The following is a 15,984-nucleotide window of genomic DNA, read 5'->3' as shown; positions in this document are numbered from 1 at the left end:
GTATTTCTAACTAGTGGCTTTTGTTTTCCATAAACACACTAATCTGCACTTTGAAATTGACTTAATATAAGCACATGGACCGTCTCTGCCTTGACTGCTGTTCCATGGCAACAGAAAACCTGCAGCTATTTTCATCAAAGTATATGAACAAAGTTGATGACACATGTTGCCCTCTTTATTTCATATGTCCTCCCACGCTCAAAGAAACATTTTGTACCAATTCAACTAGTACGCTTAACATCAAAACGCTGAGTGATTTACTGACTCCACAACATAATGCTCTGCTGCTGTAAGGGGATATCACACCATAGCACAAAGCATGATGGGTGATGATGAGACCCCTCACAATCAGGCACTTGTTATAGTGCTTGGTTGACACAATAACAGACAATAATTGTCAGTGTAACATTCACTGGACACTTAAAAAAATACATAAATAAGAGTTTAACTAACTGAGGCATGGGACATCTTGTACATAGTAAAACCATGACTTGCTTTGAAGTAAACTAATAATAATTCCCTTTGTTTAAATAAGACATAATCCCATTGAGTTATTAAAGCCTTTGAGACTATGAATCTAAGTTACCATATTTGGTCATAACAAAATTAATTATATTCAAAAACAGGAGAAGAATGCTTTAAATAATGTGGGAACCAGAGGAAGCTAATGTGTTCCCACAGACCTGTTCAACAACACAACAAGGTTCCATGGGGCAACCTAGAGACCAGGAACCAAAATAACCTTGGTTCATCTCTGTGAGAGTGAAACAGGAGTACTGGGTGTTCCAGTGAGCAGGAGAGCAAGACAAAGTGCCTCTTGACACAGTCATAAAAAAGGTGGCCTTACAAATAATGAAAGCCATTCTGAAATGTCAATATGACAAAAAAGAAAAAAAAAAAAAGGAGACAATTCAAACAGTTTGTTTAAATACAATTATTCCTGAATTCAAGAATTGTATCCTACAATACCTCTGCTCGGGGTGATATGTTTTGGTGACCAAGGTGGGTAAATGAAAGATGAACCTCCTGCTTTGCCGACTAGTAAATAGCCATCCTAAAATTAGATTTCAGAAACAGCTAACTGCGCAGGTCTGAGTGAGAGGCTAACACAGCAAAGCTTGGTTTAAGTATTATAGCACAGATACCCCAAAACAATAACAATGGTTGGTAGAAACATTTAACTGACAGACCTGCTTGGAAAACCACAGTGTTCTTCCTGCATCCTGACAGCAGCTGAATGCTGCGGAGTAAGCCCTTGGCTGTCAGACGCACGTGGATGTTCGACAGGGAGAGCTTCGGAGACCATAACATCTCTCAAAAACAAAGCAAGACAGCCACTGTTTAATTACTTTAAAAAATAAAAAAATAAACAAGTTTCCAAATGCAGAAGCTTGATGCTGACTATGAACCACAGGCCATGGTGTGCCTCATTGTATCATGCCTCAGGTGACAGCAGAACTGATGGGCAGAAAATAAATAAATCAATAAAAAACAGTAGTAAGAGTTACACCGCTGAGACAGCCTTGAAAAGAGTGAAGGCACCCAGTTCAGCATGGCAGGTCTACCAACTCAAAATCTAATCCCCAGCTGTGAAGGCTGGAAGATACAGAGAAGGCTAAAGGCTGGCCAGTGGTTTTGTGGCACAGCCTGATTGATGCAATAGGGGCAGAAAAAAAGAAAGTAAAAATCCCTTAATCCTCTTGGTAAAGCCAGGCTCCAGCTATTCACCAAGCACATGAATCTCTCACAGCAGAGCAAAGCAGCATCTCCAAGCTTAATGATGGCGGTGCTGTGGCAGAGCTAGGATGCTAAAGAGAGCAGGGAGGGGGAGGGGGGAGAGAAAGGAGTGGGAGGGGCTAACAGCATCACTGCAGCCAATGGGATTTAAAACCCGCCCCCCACTATTTCTCTCATTCAGTCGCTTACCCCAGCAGTGGGATGGGGAGAGATGACAGACTTCTTGTGGTTTTGTCTTATGAGCTGAGCTTAAAACTGCTTGGCTGGCACAGCTCTCTGTGAAGATGTGTCCTTAGCTAATAGAAGCTATATGAAACATATTTAATCCAAGACTCAAAACAATGTGCTGACTAAATTGAGTTTTATAAAATGCAGCATGTTTTTCCTGCAAAAGAGTAAAGCTCAACCAGGCTGTAACGACACTGTAAAAGACGGGAGGACACACGAAGAGCACGGAAATATACATCAGGCTTTGTATGTGAGCAGGAGGGAGCACACACCTGAATGTATTGGTGTAAATGAGCACAAACCATATCTGATTTCCTAGAGTACCACAAGTTTCTTAGCAGCACTGAGTAGCATTAAAATACTACTTCATCAGTAGTTTCAGCTGAACGTAGAGACACTCTGGAAGCCACAAGGGTGTATTACTTTTACCCCCCCTCACTTTTAAAGTTTCAGGTTAATTCTCTTACTAAAACATCTAAACATTAATCTCTAAAGCCCAGTTCAGACCAAAGATTCATGACAAGACGAAACCGTTTCAGAACGTTGCAGCGGTCTTAACTGGCCCGTCTCTCAACTCAGTTCAAGCCAGCTGATGGCGTCGCCTGCGACTCAGCTTGTCAAGTCAGTTGGCCAAGTCAGTTAAAACCTGTCGACTGGTCGAAATGGCAGAGTTTTAGACAGATGCTCAACGAGCGGTATATGATCAAGCGTGCTAGAGAGTCACTGAAGAGAGGCGTTACAACAAAGCAGTGAACTGAACTGGGCTTTACTGTCCATTCACCATATCTACATGAGAGAACAGAGGAGTTGATAACAATTTTGATAACCTTATTTAGGTCAGCTTTAATTATTACTGTGCACTCTGAGCATCGGCAAGTGTTTTTTGGACATATGTGCCCCTGGTTTTGCCTCATAGAATGCATACAGGTTGCCCTACGTTATTGCTGGAGATTGTTGGGACTGTATGCAGCCTGAGAGGGCGACTGGCTACAACATTTCTATTATGAAAAACCAAAAAGGGTTAGCACGTTAATGATACAAAAGTTTTAAAATCACTTTTCTTACATTTCTTTTTTGTTGTTGTTATACTATACCACTATTACAGAAAGCACAATAACCAGTCTCTTCCAGCCTTGACAAGCCATCTAAATATGTAATTAAAACACGGATAATAATGGAGACAATTTAAACTCTTACCAGCTCCACTTGAAGTGAGACGTACAAGTCTTGCAGAAGCGGTCCTTTTCAGAGGACTGACTGTAGAGTTTGAAGCACCTTTGCTGGAGGAAGGTGCAGGTCTGCATGCTGTGGCCAAAGCTGTTACGAGCAGAAGATCCAGGTGAGACAAGCAGCTGGAGTTAATCTGACCCATAATGTAGCACAGACTGGCAGCTAGCCACAACCGCAGACAGCTTTTATGCTACAACTAATTCATTAGGTTAGACCAAACATATTGTTCAACTGAAATAAATGATAGGATTGCCGAAAAAAACAATGTGATTACATTTGGAAGTAACAATAGCTTTTTGTAGTTGAGTGTTTTGGGGGAGATTAATCACTTTCAATCAAGTCAGATTCAACAGGGCGGTGTCCTTATCATAATGTGAGTACTTGCCAGTGTTTGAGATGTAAACAATGTGGTCTCACTCACATTTACTTTACAAATGAGAGTTCAGAAAGGGAGTCTTCAAAATGTAAGCTTAATGGCTTAAAAATGAGACGTGTGTGTGTGTGTGTGTGTGTGTGTGTGTCTCACGTGGTCCAGTGTTTTTCCCAGGGGTTGTGATGAGTCTAGCTTTTAGCACAACAGTTTTGAAAGGGGATGGTTTATGTGCAGCTCCTCCAAAAACTGTTTAACAAGTACAGAAGTGCTGGTTAAATTAAATACGACAAATCATTCTGCGACATTCATAAGATCGCAAAGCACAAAGATGACAAATCAGATTAACACAGGGTGATTTTAATCTGATCCAAGAGGTAGCAAATATAGAAGCACATTTAAAAACAATAACTGAATGAATACCTAGCATGTAAAACAAATATTGATGTTGTCTCAGCTAAACTGATTAAAATATTCAGAAGCTCAATACTTCACCATGGATTCAACATTTGAATCATATGTATCAATCAATATACTATGATTCAATTTCCAGTCTCACTTACTTCTCCAAAGCTTTCTATCTTTTCCATTAAATAAAGATAACAAAGGGATGACACAAAAACGATAGGATCCAATGAGCAGGCATGTCAAGAGGGTGAGATCACAGTTGGATGCTGCTCTGCCCTGTGCCATTGAAGAGGAACTGTTGAAAATATGAGCTGGAAATTCAGTCCAAGTGCAGCTTCGAAGTCCTGTGTAACCAGCCATTGGTTTTAAATCTAAAAATTAGAAAAAAATACGGCTCCTTTTCTGCACCTCACACGGCATCAGTTGTAGTGTATGTCTGCTCACTTTCCTCCAGGCACCGCTATGTGTGAACTAGAGTGGAATAGAACCCGTTGCCATGACAACCACACAAGTGGGAGGGGGAGGTCTCCAGGTTGAGAATAGGTCCTCTCAGCCAAGCCTACATGCTGCTGAAGATGCTGGGAGGAGAAGAGCCCACTGTCTAACAGCACTCCTTTTCTTCATACAGTACATCAACACAACACAGAATGATTTGCTGGCAGTGGACTGGAGATCAGCTCATTCACACAGAATTTTTTGAAAGCTTTGAAAGATGTTCTACTTTCTTACAGAGCTTAAAATAGGAAAAAGCTAAAAAATGTCACAATGTTTTTACGATGCCAAGCTGATGTATCTTGGCAGATGCAGAGGTATTAAATCAAAGACAGATTTGCCCCAGGGAGATTTACATCCAAGCCCAGGCCTGAAGTGGGTCACTATTTGGAACAGAGGCCCCTCCCCTTCATGACCAGATGTGTTCTTAAAAAGCACAATGAACACTGTGACTTAACCATAGAAAACACCTGTATAACACTGATTTTATACCTTTATGTAATAGCCTGTGGGGACTGAACATTCTATTTCTAAAAATGTAAATTCTTGTTAGGCTTACCTTGTGTTCTTCCAGCACCTTCACTCAGCTCAGAATAAACCCTGGCCACAGTAAGGCTCCTGGATGGCCCTGGGGTCTTGTGTGGTACTGGTAGTCTAGAAGTAGGAGTAGGGGGAGGGCCCATAAGAAGGGGTTGAGTGGGAGTATGAGGAGGTTGGGATCCATTTAGTTGAGGCTTAATACTTGCTGTTGAGACAGTTCCAAGGGATGGCTCTCCTTTTGCCTGCACTCTCTGACTGCCTGGGATGCAATGGAGCACAAATAAAACATTGAAGATCAGCAGCATGGATCCTGTTATTAAGTGCAAATACACATACTGACCTTAGCAGTGTATTGGTCATAACCCTAGTACAAAGGCACAAACGTGGGTAATAAAAATATCTAAAGAGCTCCCAAACAGGCCAAATCAGGAGTAGTATGAGTCCTTTTTACATTACAGTACAGTATATATTTCCATACGCAAAACTAATGAAAAAGCACGTTTAGAGAACAATCTCAATATTAATTAACAGCTTACCTATTCTTTGTTACTATTTAATATAGAAATTGTACAAAAACGTACCTGCATGGTTCTTATTGACTACAGCAAACATGTTAAATATTATCAAATAAGAATCTTGGTTTTAGCAAAAAAAGTACATCCCGGTGAAGTGTCCCTGTAGCTGAAGCATGAGAAGGTAACCTTTTTTACTGTGCTCAGGGCGCTTGTTTCAAACATTGTGTTCTCACTTTAACACTACTGGTGAGCTTAAAACCTCCCTTTCCTTCCCCTGCTTTTTCCACTGGTACAGATGGCTTCCCATCAGAGGAAGAGTCCCCCTCCTTCCCCAGAACTCCTCTTTCTATAAAGAGCAGTAGGGCAGAGGGAGCTGGTTGTTTATCCCCAAGACCTGGACAAGAGACCGGAGGTGACATCTGTATCCAACACTGTTCCTGTGGGACATGGCTGAGCTCATCAGGACATCAGAGGAACCGCTAAATGCTACCCTCTGATGGGGCGACTGCTTTACTACAACCTGAATTATTGGCATGTCTAAGTGAACCAGAGCTACGCAAACTAAAAACTTAAATAATAAATTAATTATTTGTATGGCATTTTCATTATTTCTGAAATGATTATCAAAATGTTTATTAGTCATCTGGAGAGTACAGAGCATTATCTTATAACATTACTGTGTTGCTTTGAAGGATCCTGGTGTATCAGCTTCAGTACATAAACCCCCCACAAACTCTGGTGGTGCCTTCAATAGACCTTTTTCACGGCAGACTTGTTGACATGTCATAGTAGGAAAAGCACAGGTGTATTCAAAACTTATTAATTATTAATGGTGGCTGCATTCCACTTAGGAGAGGCCTGGTATTGTGCATGCTGACTCACTGAAATAGCTTACTGGGACACTTGATGGAATTGAGCCATCGTTAAGGTTATCAATTTCAGCTGTGCTTTTCCTACTATGACAAGTCAAAATGTCTGCTGTGAAAAAGGTCCATCCTACATGGCCCTTCAAGTACACGCCATGTCAACTTCTCTACTGTGCCTGGTTGAAATTACCCAGAACTAAACTAAACAGAACTACTGCACAATTTTGTGTACACAACAAAGGAAATCATTAGCTCTCTGTTTAGTCAAAGGCAGGTCATGAGACTTGGAATTGACTGTAACAAATTAATATTCATTTACCAACATTTGTGAAACGAATGAAGGACAACTTTAAACTCTTCTCAAGACCCTTGCAATGTTATTACAGGCTCAGCTTAACTGGATAACAAAAAAACTCAAAGCATGTACAGTATTTAACATTGCCCAATGAATACGAGTCTTACCTGTGCTGCTCTTCTGCTTGGACTGTGGTGTTCCTGCAGCTTTGGAGGTTCTGTATTCGTCCTTCCCAAAGGTTCCCTGCCTCTGCCTGGTTGATGGAGTGACTGGTCTGGGACTGGCAGCTGGAGGTAGTGAAAGTGGTGCTCCTCTTGCTTGTCTAGGAAATGCCTGTGCTCGAAATCTGCTCTTACGCTCATCCCATGAGGCTCCCGACGTTATCGATTTGCTGGATTCTGCCTGCAAAGAGAGACATTTCTCACTCAGTCCCTCAGCTCTATGCAATTGGCTCTGATGGTTCACAACATTTTCCCAGAGATCCCTGCCAGCTCAAACCAAATCTGTGTCCATACATTTTTTGATTTAATGTGGCTTATAGAAAAAGCTGCAAAAACATGAATAAGCATTACTTGAAAGTAAGTAATGAAGTCTTGTTGAATTTTTAATTATATCACATAAGTGCATACTCACCACCAGGCTGATCCTCTTAACTTCTCTTGTGGAGTTTTCAGCAGGTTGGTTTGTGGCCTCAGTGGGAATGGTCGGTTTATTCCGAGAAGAGCAGTCCAGGTGCCCTGGTTTGGTCTGGCCCAACTGGGTGTTAGCTTTGTGAATGCTGATGCTATTAGAAAACCTTAAAGTTGTTCTCTTCTCCCTGGGTTGCCTGGAGGACACTGCTGAGCTCTCCGAGGAGCAGCGAGGCCGCGTCTTGCGCACAAGAGGCTTGTCCTGACCTAAAGCTGAGCCGGCCCTGACGTCAATTTTGTTTAATACGCCCTTTATTGGAGTTGGTTTGTGATCCGTTTGGCCACTTTTGCTTTTATCAGGGGATTTTTCTAAGGTTGACAAGCAGAAGGTCTGGTTGACAGAATGCTGTGCTGCAGTGCCTGCTACTTGGCTTGAGGCTGCCTGTTCTGTTACAGAGCTGGCTTTACTGCATTGGACTGCTGAAGCATGTTTATTTGCAGCAGGGTGCTGGTAAGGTGGGGATGATCTACCCTTCTCCTGCCCATCCTCAGTAGTATGCCCAGATGACTGTATACTTGTCAAGCCCAAATTGGCAGCGCCTGTATTCACACGACGCTGGGCATCATTGACCATTTTAGTGGTGGTAGAGACAAGTGCAGTGCTACTCCTCAACTTGGCTGGAGTAACCCTGGTAGTTGCAACTCTATGTGCTTCAATGTGTTTATTGTTCACATTAACGTGAGATGGTTTGAGCTGTGAAGCAGGGCCTGGCACTATTCTTGTCCCGACTTTAGATTTTACACTGCTGAAGTCTGACTTGGGGAACTTTTTAATTTCCGTTTTCTTGACTTTGCTGCCTGAAGGCACCAGTCCTGCAACCAAATGGTTATGAGTCACAGAAACTTGCTGCCGTTTAACAGGGTGGAATCCTGGGCTGCCCGGGTTTTCAGTGCAGGGAGACTCTGAAAAGGAGGGGAGGCTGGGTATCATGTTCCCAATGTTTTGTACTGGAGTGGAAGTATGAATGTCCTTATCAGTGTCTTGAGCAGCTGACACAATGGGCACAAGGTTTTTGCCTTGTTCTGGTATAAACGCTTCAGGGAAACGGGGCAACAGCTCTGCTTCAGCAAGAGCAAACTGAGCCTCTTTTCCACAATCTGCAGGAGATGTTTCACAGACAAAGGTCATCATAAGACCTATCTCATTCTCACTTGGCAGAGCTAAAAGAGAGTTGGATGTTGCCTCATCATTTTCCTCAGTGGGGAGCTCTGCCTGAGTGAAAGTCATGCCAAGACATGGAGGAACTGTGTTCTCTTCAATGACTCCTGTGGATTTTTCAAGGAGATCCGACAGAGTGGTTGACAGCAGGTTAGATTCCGCAGGCAATGCTGGATGGCCTGCAGCCAGAGAGATAGATGACTCCTCTAGGGAAGAGACTAACAAGAGTGACTGATCCTCCAGACAAAAACTGTTGCTCCTTATAACCATTTCCCCAGAGCTCATGGAGCAGCAGTCATTCTCAGCGGATCCTCTATGGGAAGTCTCCCCTAAACTCCTCCCAGCAGAGTCTGGAGACATCGCTGCACTGTTACTTCTATCATCTGTGTTCTTACAGAAAGTCTGATAGTTATCCGATCCCATCTCATGGTTGCTCATCAGACTCAAATTTCTATTCCAGAAATTCCCACTGCTATTAACAGGTGTGGCAATGAAACTTTGGTTCAGGTTCATGCTTACGCCACAGAATACATTATCCTGTGGTAAGGTGATGTAGGAGTTATCCACAGAGGAGCTGTCACTGAGGCAGCCCTCAAGCATGTTGATGTCAGGGGAGCTGTTGGCTTCTCTGTCACTCAGGTTTGAAATACTACTGTTGGAGTCAGGTGAAGGCGACAACGACGAGTTGCTGTAATGACTCTCAAGGGAGAGGGCCTCTCTGTGGGGCAGAGGAACTGTGCTCTCAACTTGGTCGATGGAAAATGTTGCGTTAGACATTTTACCTATTCTGTTGCTCTAAATGCCCGGACATTCGTTTAGCAGAACATTAATCCATCAATTTTGTTGATCAGATGTCTGTAAAGGAGGAAAAAGCCAAATATTTTAACCATGTTACTACACAATCCATGTTGACATTTTTGTAATTTCACTGTAGGCTTGTGCCCAGATATTCCCGTGTAAACTTTAGCTCATAGCTCCGAAAAGGCTTTGGCTTGCCCTGGTAGGCCTTTGTAGCCATTGGTCACTGTAACAGTAGCTGGATACTCAAATTATTTATAACTTAGCTCAATGAAAAATGCAAAAGTCATCAGGATCATGTTTAGGGAATACAGCTGTAATCCAAGTCTGTCTAAATTATCTCCTAGTTGTGCTATGTGCTACAATATGTTTTTCATTAGGTTGTTGAATATAAGATTACCTTAGTATCTGTACCCTTTCTAAAGATATTTTACCAGACACACCTGCTGTCGCTGTTAAATCATGGTTTCAGAAAAGCTTTAATGTGAGGTTGGACCAGCAGTTACAAGCCAAGTTTTTCTACCCTGAAATGAGCCAACATGGGTTTGGCATGAGAAGTAAACAGCAGTCTTAACTTCTTTGTTTTGTACTGTTGTGTTTATTTAAGCTAACTGGGCTGCTAAGCTTGCCAACCGCTATTACGACAAAAGCACCATTGTGGTATGTACCACCGGAGAGTATCAAGTCACCAACTGCCTGAGAGTGTTTCAGTATGCTGACCTCAGATGCTGATCTCAGTGCATATAAGAAAATTGAACACTTGAGCTAAACTACCTGTAGTGCTATTTATCAGTTGAGATTGTTTTGGTGTAAGTTGCCCAGTGTTGGAGATATCGGCCATAGATGTCTGCCTTCTCTTGAATATAATTGAACTAGACGGCACTTGGCTTGTGACGCTCAAAGCGCCAAAAAATAAATAAATAAATAAAGAAAGAAACGGCAATGTATTTTTCCAGAAATCACCTGGTCACTCAAGATAATCCACAGACCTGGTTGCGAGCAGTTTAATGTAGGAAGTATTTTCTTTTTACCAAACTACACCCGCCAACCATTAGCCTGGTCCTACCAGACTCTGGTCCATTTCATTTGTACAGAGAGTCTGGCCACTCTCCATTGACAAGTGTTAACTTCCTTGAAGTACTCTGTTGAAGTTTAAAACTATTGGATCTGCCCAGAGCCACTCTGGATCTGCCATAACCAATCGCTAACGTTTGGTTGTGACGTCGGCTTAGCATTGCTAGCGTTAGCCTTAGCCAACTCCTTCACCACTAACGGAGCGAGCTGGAAAATCAAACTTTTCCCGAACCCCGTGGAGGGCCACAACATCATGACCACCAACAAAACTCAGCAAAGATTGTTCTTGCTCGGGCTTTAACCTCTGGATATTCGGCAGGGTTGCCACAACGGACCGAATGGCTTCGGTCGCATCTTCCTCCGCCGCCATTCCTGAACTACAACTCAAACTAGCGCACGACCTCAACGTCATTGTTCTCAGCCACTCCCTCTGTTCGCTGATTGGACCGGTAAAGATTTGGCCGGAGAAAACCCAAGAATATACCGCAAACTCAGTACTGAAGGAAAATGAAAAGTGAGCGGAAGTACGAGGGCGGAGCCAGGCTAGCCAACCGTATCACCGTGTAGAAGAAAGCAGACTTATGGACGAGAGGCTTGTCCTCCTCGGCGGAGCAGCAACTATAGCCAACCAATACTGCTAGCTCACCGGAGATAGCCAACAAGGAGCCTAAGAGGACACCATCCATGTTTACATGTTTACGAGCATGAGCCTCTCGTCCATGAGTACACTTCCTTCTGCGCGGTGATACAGTATCCTACATAATACTGCTCACAACCTGTTCTGTGGATTATCTTAAGTAACCAGGTCATGATTTCTGGAAAGAGACAATGTTGTTTTTCAAATGTAATTTTTTGCCGCTTTGAGCACCACAAGCCTAGTGCCATCTAGTTCTATTACATTTGAGAGAAGGAAGACATCTCTCAGCCGATATCTCCAGCAAGTCACACCAAAGCAAATCTAGATTGATAAATAGCACTACGGGTAAGGAAGGAAAAATTTGTATTTTTGATTTTGTGTTCAACTGTCCCTTTGACATGTTTCTATAGCAACAAGTTGTCATTGTCTGTCTTTCCCGGTTGTAATCACCCCAAAATAGTGAATGAAACGCCAACATATATCTCATTTGTTGGGAGAAGAATTGTGCATAGTCTGCTGCACTTCTGAAAGGCTTATATGAGGCAGGCAGTATACTGGTTAAGGAAGCAAGGGCTGGATCAGTAAAGCTACACGACCTTCCCAGGAAACACACAACAAAATGCAGAAAACATAACTTAGTTTAAAAAAAAAAAAACAGAGCTCAAGGGTTTCTGTTGGTTGCCAGAGCTAAAGAAAAAAAGAGGGTTCAGTTGATAATATGCAGCATGTTAACCTCATGTTTTCTTTATTAAGTGGCAGCCTGCTTGCCTTTGGCTCTTCTCTGCTAAGATTGAAGTTTGTTCTGCAGCCATATCAAAACGTCATCCAGCAGTTGTCAAATAAGCCATTTCTTTCCCTATGTATAGAAGGTATAAAGTGTAAAGTATAGAGTTAGTGATGTAACTATAGAGTTAAAGAGTCAAGCAATATTCAGTCTGTAGTGACAACAGCTAGGCCTACACCTAAATGAAGTCCTCAGTTGGAATATCTGAGCGCTACTCTATTCTTTAAAGGGATCTTTCGGTTAAACATTTGGGAGAATGACATTTTTTTTTAAATATAAATATGCCACAATAACTATTAGGTGTTCATATTAAATCTGCCTTACTTTCGACATTACTGCTGAAAGATATATCAAAGCAGCTATGCTTTGATCAACAATCCATATCTGACTGAATAATGTGTTTGTTTAACAGGCAGAGAAACAACACACCTTACGGTCCATTACAATCTCTGTACAGTCAAATTAAATATACAGCCTTGTCAAACTGCTGTGCACATTGAACCTTGGCAAGAACTGCCTCTCCAACGCCACTGCAGTATCTTCCCACACAACAATGCAGAACAGTGATTTAGCTGGTTCAAATCGTGATTAGGCATTAACTTGTTATGTAAAGCACAACTGCACCTATGACAAACCATGACCTGACAATGTTTATGGAAAAATAAAACCACGAAAATAGGCTCCAAGACACTGAGCCAATAATAGAACAGGTCTTCAACACTTACCTTTGACTAAAAAAACAGATCAACTATGGTATGAACTAACTCAATACTGACACTATTGTCCTCTCTATTCAATAATAAGTCGAAAAGAAAACGCCTCCACAGTGTGCTGTGTTGCCTGCTGTATCACGTCAGTTTACTCACTTTTTGCAGGTTCACCCAGCTCATTTTACCGTCTCAGAGACAATCCCATTACTGCTTTCCTACCAAAGCGCTAATTCCAGCCAACTGGGCAGGCAGTGGTGTGCGAGTGTGCTTCAGCCAGACAACCGTCCCATGACTCCTCCCTCCTTGTGCTCAGAGTCAACCGTGCATCAGTAACTTCACAGCCTGAATGAGGGTGCCCCCTGTGCAGGCATTAGATTCTGTTTTTTTTCCCTCCCCTCCCTGAGGTAACGTGACTTAGTCCAGCAGGCCTACTGCAGTAGTGGACAGTAATCTCTCCAACTAGCCACAGTGTCAGACACCAAGAGTGACTGCACAACGCTCCCCAGTGCAGGCATGCCAAGGTCCAGCTAAGGACTGTGCTTCAGTGTAGAGCTCCAGTCCCAGGTTAACAGAGGGCGCAAGCAAGGAAGAAAGCAACATGTTACCTTATCCATGCCGAGCCCGGTTCTAGGGGAGTGGCCACGGCCAGCCAGGCTGCGTTGGCATTCACTGTTGCTAAGCAGCCAAAGTGCCTCTTTTATGAGGGAATGGATCAGGCTGCTTTTTTAGTAAGGGATAAGTGAAAATGGGAGCAGAATGGTGGGAGGCCTGGGCTCCTCTGGGAATGTTACACTATGACAGTTCCCAACCACAATTAGCATAGAAAATCACTTCCAAGATTGCAAGACACATTACAATGTTGTTTAGAGCTGATAAGTTCCCTGAAGTCCTCCACTGACGTCACTGTCTGATGACACTGCCTCATGTTGTACACAAACAGGTCAACACTTGATCCTGACACCAGTCTAAGACCCCCAAGACCTATGCTATTTATGCTTAATCTATACAAGGCCCCTGACCCTGGGAACTACTGTCTAATCTTAACTAGAGACAAGATGTAAATCATGGTATAGAGTGCTTATTATCTCTTCAGAGTACTGAGAATGAGTCTTATATCTTGTAAAATCAGTTATTTAGTGGATCTAGTTATGCAATCTAAACATTTTGACACTGGTCTTCAAGTACATCCATCTTGTTAACAAGAATGGAAAAGTGATTTCCATTTTCAGCAGAATTTGGAAAAGCAGCTTCTAGACTATCCAGTCCGAGATTCAGACCTCAAACCTCAGTGATGCATGTTGCACCCTAACCAGTCCAGTATACACTCTGAAAGTGGATACAATACATTCAAAACCAGTAGGATTACCAGCCAAACTCCCTCTGATATCTGACCCTCACTCGCTACGGTGTCTGGACCCTGTGTTTTGAGACTCCATTCAGCCTTGTCAAACTATAAAATTAGGTTATTTTGAAATTGTCTCAGATGCATTTTCAACATTGCTGTTTAATACAAGGCCTCATAAGTTTGTCCAAGAAAAATCCAATGCAAGTTGCTGCCTTCAGATTGCATTATACATTTAAAACCAAGTGAGATCAACAGAACAATGCTCCTCTATTTCTAAAGCCCCTCAGGCACTGTGCAGAAAGGCTCAAATGGCCTTTCCTTGCCTTTGCATGGGTGACTGAACATTTCAGTATCATACAGTGAGCAGTTACAAGTAGCCGGGACAGCCATCAAAAGGCCAGGCACAGAGCTGCACAACACTACTGCAGGGCAGCAGGTCAAGCTGGGGGATTCCAACCAGCATACCAAGGACAACGCTGTCCTCTGTAAAGCACAGGGGGACAAAAGCCTGGTTAGGGAGAATAATATGGCACTGTCTTTCAACAGTCCGAATATTAGTCAGCCTGCTCCAGCAAGAATAAACAGAAAAAAGGCTTTCAAGATAAAACTGTTGGCCTATGTCATCTAGTGAATAAGAGGCATGTCAGATGTGTCAGCAGCTGTGCAAATGTATCCTGGTTTGCTCTCCATTCAGTTAGCCTGAACTGTGAGGCTTACATGGAATACACAACATTTCAAGGGGGACAACAATAACGACAAACATTAAGTTGCACATTTTTGAGATGCAAGTCAAGAATTAAAACACAAGCTCAAACTGAATTGTGTCGTATATTCAACTAGCTATATTCTGCACAGTAACACATTTTAGAACAGTGTTTGGGGTGTTGTATGGTTGTACTGTATAGCACCTGTTGAACAAAATTATTTAAACTTGCAATAATGTGTGATTAACACCACAAACATAATACAATTTTATATATATATATAAAAATTACAGTTTAAACTATGTGCAAGCATTTTAACAGGCAGTCAACAGTCATCTAGGTAGATGTGTGTATTTAAAGCCAAAATAAAATGAATTAATTTTGCTCGGTGTGTTTGGAGTAGTAGCGACTTCATTCATGCCTGGTTCCTGTAAAACATGAGGTCATTTTCGGATAAAAAAAACTGCGCCCCCCGCACCTGATTGACAGATTATCCCTGTGTGAGCCCTCCTTCAGCCAGTTAGAGCTATAATTAGATCCGGAGTAAACATATCCATCTACAAATAGCAAGGAAAATACTCTTTCAAGTCAATACATGGTTTTAAACACAGTAACTTTAGACTACGTCTGAGACACTTTAAAGAGTGGCCAATAAGCTAGTATTGTGTTAAAATACTATAATAATAATAATAATAATAATAATAATAATAATAATGTTGTTAGCGTCCACTGAATAAAGTTACAAACATAGCGGACTACTAGCTATACATTGGGTTCCAACCATGAATTTTAACGGTAAAAACAAAAATGGAGCACAGCAAACAGCGGTTGACAATAAACACTACCATTAGCTAACTTAATGTTAGCTAGTTAGCTATCAAGCAAACAAGATCTACGGTTAATTTTTGATGACAGGAGGCTGAACATTTTGGTAAGTAGCAAAAACTAAACAACTAGCTAAAGTAGGTAAGTCATGTGGGAGAAACATAAACTGCCTTACCAATTGCCCAATAATTAAGAAATACAGTACCGTTAGTCAATTAAAAACGCATAGTTTAACATTAAAAATCAACACGCTTGTAACGTTAACGTTACCTGTCACAGGAACGAGCAGCACCAACGGGAGCGCGCCGCTGAGGAGGTGCTAATGAACAATTATTTTCACCTGGTCGTTTCCCTTTTTCCTTAACAAACAAATGTTTGATAAACTGTGATAAACAACTACCGACCGGTCATACCGGAGTTCAGCTCATATTGTCCCGTAGAAGTGATGAACTTGAAATTGTTAGCTAGAACTCTGACATGTGGTAAGTTGGCGTCCCCTTACAACCAACAGTTAGCCACTTACAGTCGCAATCAATTAATAAAAGAAGAATTGCCTGCTCAGTTTAGCTCTTATTAAT

At 42.1% G+C, this 15,984-nt stretch overlaps 1 protein-coding gene across 10 annotated transcripts in view; it reads right to left on the bottom strand.

Moving 5' to 3' along the window:
* Positions 1 to 15,934, bottom strand: part of mtus1a (microtubule associated tumor suppressor 1a) — a 33,299-nt gene extending 17,365 nt beyond the window's left edge. Inside the window, exons 1-7 of one of the 10 annotated variants that reach the window (XM_036005428.1) lie at positions 15,677 to 15,934; positions 9,312 to 9,384; positions 7,315 to 9,247; positions 6,849 to 7,083; positions 5,025 to 5,264; positions 3,722 to 3,814; positions 3,163 to 3,282 (exon numbers count right to left, since the gene is read on the bottom strand). In XM_036005428.1, the coding sequence (XP_035861321.1) occupies positions 3,163 to 3,282; positions 3,722 to 3,814; positions 5,025 to 5,264; positions 6,849 to 7,083; positions 7,315 to 9,247; positions 9,312 to 9,340 (2,650 nt within the window). In that variant the 5' untranslated portion in view covers positions 9,341 to 9,384; positions 15,677 to 15,934. The other 9 variants (XM_036005436.1, XM_036005430.1, XM_036005433.1 and 6 more) reach the window with 9 other exon arrangements.
* Between the last annotated feature and the right edge of the window lie 50 nt (positions 15,935 to 15,984).

Source organism: Sander lucioperca, chromosome 1 (assembly GCF_008315115.2).
Source record: "Sander lucioperca isolate FBNREF2018 chromosome 1, SLUC_FBN_1.2, whole genome shotgun sequence".
NCBI lineage: Eukaryota > Metazoa > Chordata > Actinopteri > Perciformes > Percidae > Sander > Sander lucioperca.
This window is presented reverse-complemented; position numbering and strand designations above follow the sequence as displayed.